Source organism: Trachypithecus francoisi, unplaced genomic scaffold, assembly GCF_009764315.1.
Source record: "Trachypithecus francoisi isolate TF-2019V2 unplaced genomic scaffold, Tfra_2.0 Lachesis_group2, whole genome shotgun sequence".
Lineage (NCBI taxonomy): Eukaryota > Metazoa > Chordata > Mammalia > Primates > Cercopithecidae > Trachypithecus > Trachypithecus francoisi.
This window is the reverse complement of record NW_022681465.1, coordinates 118,218,739-118,226,651: the sequence shown is the minus strand read 5'-3', so window position 1 is coordinate 118,226,651 and position 7,913 is coordinate 118,218,739. Positions and strand designations below refer to the sequence as shown.

The following is a 7,913-nucleotide window of genomic DNA, read 5'->3' as shown; positions in this document are numbered from 1 at the left end:
CTGCACCACACCAGCCGCTCTGCGGCCTTGGTGCACATGTTTACACACGGTTTAGTTGGACCGAGGCAGAGGTTGGGATTTTGGCAAAGGTTCCCAGGAACCTTCAGCGGGGTCGCTGCATAGGCCCGGCGCTGCCCGACGGTCTCTGCAGAAAGTTGGAGGCCATGTTCCCGAATTCCTATTCCGGAACGCCTGGCCCGGTCGCGGCGGAACAGAGCGCACAAAGCTGTCTGCAGCCCAGGCCTTGGCCGTCGAACTGGCTCAGACGCCTGCTTCGACAGCAGGTCCACAAGAGCCTCAGCCCTAGCTGCGCGCCACTCTTCGCAAAGCTGCCGAAGCGGACAGGCGAAGGTTACTCTGCCCAGGGGCCCGGTGGCACCTCTGGGTTTCACCGCTGCTCTCCTGGTGGCCGCGGCTAGGTCTCTCCACTTCGACACGGATGGCAAAGGCGCCAGCGCGCAAGCCTGGGAGGCTAGAAGTGCCGGGCGCCCTCGGAACTCAGAGCCCAAGCCGGAGCGGCAGACTCTTCTGTCCCACTGCGACCCCGGGCCTCGTGTCAGGGTGGCTGCAGGCGTCTCCCTCAGCCACCCCGAAGCCGCATCTCCACACTCAGTACTCAAAGCTCCTCCACCCAGTACAAAGAGCACTTGCTTTGGGTGCGAGAGCGCGGGGCCGCCACCGCTGCACGATACAGAACTAATGTCTGAACTTCTTTGAAGCTTACTTTATTTTTCTTTCTTTCTTTTTTTGAGACAGGGTCTCACTCTGTCGCCCAGGCTGGAGTGCAGAGGTGCGATCATGGCTCACTGTAGCCTCGACCTCCTGGGCTCAAGCGATCCTCCCACCTCAGCCTCCGGAATAGCTGGAACCACAGGAATGTGCCACCACGCCCGATAATTTATTTTATTTTATTTTATTTTGTAGAGACGGGGTCTCTATGTTGCTCAGGCTGGTTTTGAATTATTGGGTTAAAACAATCCTCCAGGCTTGGCCTCTCAAAGGGCTAAGATGATAGGCTTCAGCCACCACGCCTGGCCTAGGCTTAGTTTTTCCATCTGCAAATTGGGGAGGGCACTCGAACCTCGCAAGTGCTGTGCGTCGCAAATCAGAGCTCCTGTCCCGGCGCTGGACTGGGAACTGATGACTGGAAACCATTCCCACTAGCGGGAAGCGAGCGGCCGGCCCCAGAATTTTCGGCGTTCTCTCCGGAGGGCTCTGATTGGGCCAGGTTCCCATTGCGTCCCCGAGTCCCAGAACCTACCCGCTGCGCGGCCTCCTAGGGAGAACTGATGGCGGCCTCACTCCCTGCCCAGGCCCGGCAGCCTCGCCTCTCCTTGCAGACGCCTTCGGCCCAGGCCTCCCCACCTGCATGTAGGGCCCCGGGCGCAGCCTAGAAATCAGGGCCCCGGGGGAAACCGCGCGATCTTTCTGTTCGGCCCCCGGAGCTGCCTCTCGTCTCCCTGCCCTGCATCTGTAAAATGGGCGCGGCTTTAGAGACGCTGGGACTGAGGCCGAGGCGGCGAGGCGGCGTCCCCAGCTCTCGCCCAGAGGCAGGCTGCTTCTTGTCCTCCATCCCGTCCTCGGCCGGGCTGGGCGCCAACACTCGGCCGCCTGCCTCCGGAACCTTGGCCTAAGGCTGGGAGACGATCGCAAAGGAGGCGCCCTCGTGGGGCCCCTCAGGCTATTCCAGATTCCTTTTTCCTTAAGCTCAGTCTCAGGGAAGCCTGCCCCATCCAGATATTACCGTTGCCCCAATTCTGCCCATAGTCCGCCTGGCTGGGGGCGGTGGGAACTGTGTTTCCTACTTCAGTCCCGCGCAGCCACGGCGGAAACGACGACCTAGCGGCTTGGCACCCCAGGAGGAGGGGGTTAGGCGTTAAACGCCCTTTAACCGCTTGGCAGTCGCTCCCATCCGCTGGGGGCGCCCACATTGCTCTGGGTGGACGTGGGCGAGAGATGGTCGCTACTCGGCACCACATGAGTAGACTCAGTTCTGTAACTGGAAAAGACCCGTAGCCCGTCTCTGGCTCGGCAAGGCTGGGTGAGGGCAAAGAGCTGGAAGACGCCAAATGCCCCGAAGGCACTGGGTGCGGGAAAGCCCGGCGTCCCGGAGGGCCGAAGCCAGACCAGCTCCCCACCCCCGGCCTGCCTGGACGCCTACCCCGGACAGGCCTCCCGGCCAGAGGCCTTCTGCGCAAAGCGAGGCGCCGGACAGAAAGAAAAAGTCAACGTGCGTGTGTCTCCAAAGAGGCACAAAGAAGGGAGGGTCACCCAGGCAAAACAACAAAAGTAATTTTGAAAAACAAAAACTCTAAGCCTTATAAGAATATGTTTGGCCGGGCGCTGTGGCTCACGCCTGTAATCCCAGCACTTTGGGAGGCCGAGGTGGGCAGATCACGAGGCCAAAAGATTGAGACCATCTTGGCCAACATGGTGAAACTCCGTCTCTACTAAAATGCAAAAAATTAGCCGGGCGTGGTGGCGGGCGCCTGTAGTCCCAGGTACGCGGGAGGCCGAGGCAGGAGAATCGCCTGAACCCGGGAGGCGGAGGTTGCAGTGAGACGATATCGCGTCACTGCACTCCAGCCTGGCGACAAAGCTAGACTCCGTCTCAGGAGAAAAAGAGAGAGAGAGAGAAAGAAAAAAGAAACATTGGACTTTGGGGCCTCGGGGAGAAGGGTGGAAGGGCAAGGGCTAAAAGACTACACAGTGGGTACAGTGTACGCTGCTCGGGTGAAGGACGCACCAAAATCTCAGAAATCACCACTAAAGAACTTATTCATGTAACCAAACACCACCTGACCATCTGTTCCCCAAAAACCGATGGAAATATAACAAAAAAAAAAAAAAAAAAACCCGCTAGGCCTTATTATGGAGCAACAGAATAAAACGGAACGGAGCTGGACCGCGACACCCGTCTCTAAGGAAGGCGCTTCTCCGCCAGCAAATTTAAGGGTCCCTCTAGCCCTCAGCCGAAGGGCCAGCCTTTCCCAACCCGATGACGGCGTTCATCAGGCTTTTTAGTGGAGAAAATAAAAGCATTTCAGGAAAACACTCACGGAAGAGACCCGAAGTTCTGAGTCACCCTAGTCCCTCCCCGGGTGTCTTTATGTCCCCAAAGGCGCAGATCCCAGACTAGCTGGGCTTGGGGGTGGAGGTGAGGGCGGGAGCGCTGGGGGTTCAAAGATGTTTCTCAAGCGCCCTCCCCTTCCTCCGGCCCTGCAGGTGCAGACAGTCCCGCAGTCCGCATAGAACGAAGGCTCGGAGCACGGGGACCCGCAGGGTGGCCCACGGCTCTGGCACCGAGGGAGGCAGTGGGATGAGGCGGGTGGGGGTGCTCGTGGAGTGGGGGGCTCTGGGACACGGCCTCGAAAGTGTTTTGCCTCAGGAGCTGCTGGGAGCTGGGCCTGGAAGAGGGAGAGAAGGAGTCAGGGAGAAAGGAAAGGAGAGAGAGAGACAAAGACAGATACATCAAGGCAAAGAGATTCGAGAAACAAGAAAGGGAAGACAAAAGGACAAAAAGAGGACAACGGAGAGGAGGGAGACAAAGAAAGGCAGAGAGACACAGAGGCCAAGAGTCAGAACTGGGGAGAGGAGGAGGAGACCACAGAACAAGAAAAGGCTGAGGGCAGTGAAAAGCAATAGAGGACGAACTACACTGGAAAAATCATACAACTGTAAAGAAAAGGAGAAAGATACGGTACAACAGAGACCCAGGGTAACACACAGAGGAGAAAACAGGGAACATTGTAGAGAAAGAAACGGAGAGGCCAGAAAGTAAGTTTTTAGAAGACTGAAAGCGAGAATGATAAAAGAGGGGGAAAAATCCAAGAACAAGAGAAAACGTTCACGGGTTTTGTTTGTTAGTCACGGTTGGAAGGGGTCAGCCGCTCCCAATCTCGCAATTCTGAAACTTCCAACTCTTGAGCCACGGTGGAGCTGGGTGGACCAGGCCACGCCGCTGCCACACCAGGGCTTGGAGTTCTGAGTTCCGGGCGCCCCGCCCACTCCAGCCCAGTGACGCCGCGGGGGCTGCGGTGACGTCACATGACGTCATGCTCCACCTGGGGTCCCACGCAAACCCGACAAGGAGCGGGGTCCCCGGGGTTGTGCGCTGCATTTGCTTCCCAGGCCTTTGGAGACCGAGGATTTGCACCGGTTCTGCGCGCAAAGCCTGCCCACAGAGCGCCCAGACCCGTCAGAGCCAGGTCCTCTCTGAGGCTCCGCAGGAAAAAGAGGGCGGAAAGCGGGTTGCGGGGTGAAGGGGAGCTCTGAGTTCCGGTTTGAGTTCCAAGAAGTTCGAGGCCACTCTGCCTCCCGCCCCCCAGGTGGATTTGACCTGGGGACGGCCTATGCATCTGTCCAGGCCCGGCCTTTTACTCACCAGCCCGCCCCGGCGTTGGCCCGCGGCCCTCGGGCCTGGGGCACCTTTCCCGCCTCCAGTTCCCATCCCGCGCGCACCCAGGCTGAGGGCGGCCGGCACCAACTGACCTGCACCGCGCGTCCTCCGCGGGGCCCCGGGCCGGGGTTGCAGCCGAGGCGAATGCAGACGAACCTTCAGAAGTGGACGCTTCCTGCGCACCTCCGCTCGGCTTCTACCGCCGCGGGGGTGGGGCGCAGGGCCGCGGGGTGGGGCGCAGGGCCGGAGGTCGCCGAGTATTATTGGAACGAAAACGAAATAAAAGCGGCGTTAAGTGAAATAGCTAACTTTTTTATTAAATAAAACGACTTAAATAAAAGGAACGGAAAAGAAGAAGAGTGGACCCAGCCTAAACCGCAGGGTGCCCCGGGCCCCTGACACTTCCCCCAGGGGCCGGGTCGGCTGCCCCTCCTCCAGCGGCCCCCGCGGGGGAAGCAGGTGGCCGGTTTCTAAAGCAAAAAAAAGCCAAAACTTTTTATTATTTACACGTTTGGGCAAAAGTACAAAGTATAATACAGGCGCCCGGCCCGGGGGGTGCGGGCGGGGGGCGGAGAAACGTAAGGCGCTTTCTTGTCAGGCCCGGGCCTGGGGCGGGACGGGGCGCGGGGCTGGGGCTCGGATTGTGCGGCCGCGCGGAGCCCAGGCCCGACCCCCTTCCGCGGCCGGCCAGTCTATAGCCGCGCCCTGGGGCCTACTCGGGCTTGGCGACCCCTTTCCCTCTCGGCCCCGGTTCCCCCGCAGCCCGGCTGGGGGGTCCGGGGCTCCCGGCTGAGTGGGGGCGGCGATCCGTGGCGACGGTGCGCGCTGGTGGGCTCACACCAGGGAGGTGACGGCAGGAACCTTGGAACTATCCTCCTCCCAGGGCTGCAGATTCTGCAGAGCAAAGAGTGACGAGTTGTGCAGACAGAGCGGGTCGGGCTGGATGGAGTCGTTGAGGCTCTTTTGGAAGGCGTCGTGTTGCAGCTGCAGCATGAGCCGGCTCGCCTGCTGCCGCTCCGCCTCCCGCTCCTCCGCCGTCTGCCGCCTGCACCGGGGGAGGGAGAGGGACAGCACCGTCATGCACCCGGCACCGCGGGGCCGCCGGCGGGGCCCCGGCCCTCCCGGGAGCCGAGGCCATCCGGGAGCCTCGAGGCGCAGAAACCGTCTGCCTCCCAGCCCGCGCTTTACGCCCGAGGCCCTCACATCCAGGGAGCAGGTTGGGATCATTTGTTTTTGTTGTGTGCCAGAGGGTCTCCAGGAGGGGACTCTGCCCGCCGCCCACCTGCACGCCCGGGTACTGTGGCTTCACCAACAATAAAGATTGTTCCTTTCGCCGAATAGCAAGGGCAGGGCCTATGTGTAACTGACTTGGCCCTGCGGGAACCGGGGTCGCTGGGCTCCGCGGGTGGGCAGTCTGGCTCTGCACCACCCGCACGACGCCCGGGGGCTGGGTCAGCCTCATCCAGTTCGCCCAGAGCCTGTCATGAAACCCTTTGCAGACGCGATCGCTTCGTCGTTTACGGGTTGAATCAAAACAGAGATCGGATAAAAACGCGGCTGGAGTGGAGACGCGGAGATGGGTTGGGGGTGGGGGAGGAAAACGGCGTCCACGAGGATTGTTGAAAATCTGAGAGGGCGGGCTGGAAGAAGGAGGAGAAGGAACGTGCGAGAGGCCCGTGTGTGCGTGTGTGCGCGTGTGTGTGTGTGTGCGCGTGTGTGTTTGGGGCGGGGGGTGAGAGGAAATCAAGTGAGCGCAGGAGACCGTACAAAACACGGGGAGAGAGTTGGAGGGGCTCACGAAAGATGGAGATGGGGATAGAGGAGAAACCGAGGCGTGGGAGACCACGATGGAGAGAGAAGCACAGGCCAGCGAGAAGGATGAAAGGAAGAGGTACAATCTGCGAAGGCGGGTGGAGGTGTGTTGCGGAGAGGATGGGAGGGGGCGGGGGTACTGGATAGCCTTAAAATGGGGCAAGTCGAGGCTGCGGCTCGGGGCGGGGCAGGTGAAGGGCAGGTGTAAGGTGGGCCGGGTCAGGCCTCTCTCACCGCCACTTGGTCCTCCGGTTTTGGAACCAGGTCTTGACCTGCGCGTCCGTCATTTTGAGGGACTTGGCGAGCGCCGCCCTCTCGGCAGAGGCCAGGTACTTCTGGCGATGGAAGCGCTTTTCCAGCTCACAGATCTGCACCCGGGAAAAGGACGTGCGCGGCTTCTTACGCTTGGGCGGCGTCCGGTTCTGGTAGGGGTGGCCGATGCGCCGGGTCACGGTGAAGGGCGTGAGTGCGGCCGCCGCTGCGGAGACACACGAGAGCCCCTGAAGCCCAGCCCGGCTCGGCCACCGTTCAGGCCCCATGCGGACCCCGTGGCGCCCCGTGGGACACGGAGAGCTCAGCTATTTCGCTGGTCGCGCGCGTTTCCAGCGACACCAAGCCGGTCGGGAGACGCCCTCGCCCCCTGTCCCTTCCCCCAGGCACGAGCTTATTTTCCTGCAACTCTCCGATTACCCTCCCCACTACGGCTGCCCGGGGCCCTGGGGCCGAGGCCTCAGCCGCGCTTGGGCCTCTGGAATGGTTTCCGGGAGTGGAGCGCACAGGGCGCGGCGCCTCTGGCCCCGAGAGGGCGGAGGCCTGGAGCCTGGTCGCCAGCTCTGCTCACCTGTGAAGCGGTCTTTGACGAAGCGGCGGCTGCTCTCCATCCAGGGGAAATTGAGGCCGCCCAGGCTTGACACCGTGGGCACGGAAGGCATGGCGGGTAGCGCGCTTGGCAGAGGCGGTGGCACGGCCCCGGGCAGCGGCCTGTGCGCGGGCACCCGGATCACGCCGGCGGGCGCTAGGCTCAGGTTGACACTGTAAGATCCCGCGTCCTCGAAGGGCGCGCCGAGGCCCGCAAAGGAGGTGGGCAGAGATGGGTATGTGGCGCCCGGACGGCCCCCCGGGGGCCCTCCCAGGTAGCTGGCGCTGTCGGGGCCCCGCGGGGCGGGTGCGCTGTCCTGGTCCGGGCTGTTAAGGATCTGGTCGATGCCGAAGCTGATGGGCTCGTGCGGGTGCGGGGTCTGCGCGCTGGCGGGCGCCTCCATCCTGGGCGGGCGGAAGGGCTGGGCTGGGCTGGGCGGGGAGGCGGCTGGGTCCCCGTTACGGCGCGGCCATGGAGCGCCCGGCGCCTCTCGTCGCACTGAAACTTTGCCAAGAGTGCGCGGGCCCGACAGGCTCTGTGTCATCTTTCTTGAACCGAACCTGGAGTTTCCGCTGCTAATTCCTCTCCCGCAGCAGCCATTGGCTGCGATCAACAAGCCTCTCTCCTCTCATTGGCTCCCGGCTTTCAATAAAGGCCTAATTCATGGAAATAGGAGCTTAGGGACTGTTCCAAGGTGACATCATTTTAACAAACGAACAATAGGTCAAATTTATTAGCCGGGATAATGGGCGGCGGATATTAGCGCCCGAACGGCAGCCTCCCAAACCCGAAATCTAACGAAGCTGCAATTAGCAGACGCTCCCCGCTCCTCCCGGCCCGGCC

At 61.6% G+C, this 7,913-nt stretch overlaps 1 protein-coding gene across 1 annotated transcript; it reads right to left on the bottom strand.

Moving 5' to 3' along the window:
- Window positions 1-4,695: 4,695 nt before the first annotated feature.
- On the bottom strand, window positions 4,696-7,713 carry TLX3 (T cell leukemia homeobox 3). The gene is made up of 3 exons (XM_033178617.1): window positions 7,053-7,713; window positions 6,446-6,689; window positions 4,696-5,444 (listed from the first exon to the last, which is right to left on the bottom strand). The coding sequence occupies exons 1-3, from the start codon at window positions 7,612-7,614 to the stop codon at window positions 5,234-5,236; spliced, it is 1,017 nt and encodes a 338-aa protein (XP_033034508.1). The 5' UTR covers window positions 7,615-7,713; the 3' UTR covers window positions 4,696-5,233.
- Between the last annotated feature and the right edge of the window lie 200 nt (window positions 7,714-7,913).

Bases quoted from the DNA above. Each gene is read 5' to 3' on its own strand.
- TLX3 (XM_033178617.1), bottom strand. From the start codon at position 7,614: ATGACACAGAGCCTGTCGGGCCCGCGCACTCTTGGCAAAGTTTCAGTG. The intron at 6,690-7,052 runs GTGAGCAGAGCT...GTGTCTCCGCAG, and splicing joins CGTCAAAGACCGCTTCACAG to CGGCGGCCGCACTCACGCCC. The intron at 5,445-6,445 runs GTGAGAGAGGCC...CCCCCGGTGCAG, and splicing joins AACCGGAGGACCAAGTGGCG to GCGGCAGACGGCGGAGGAGC.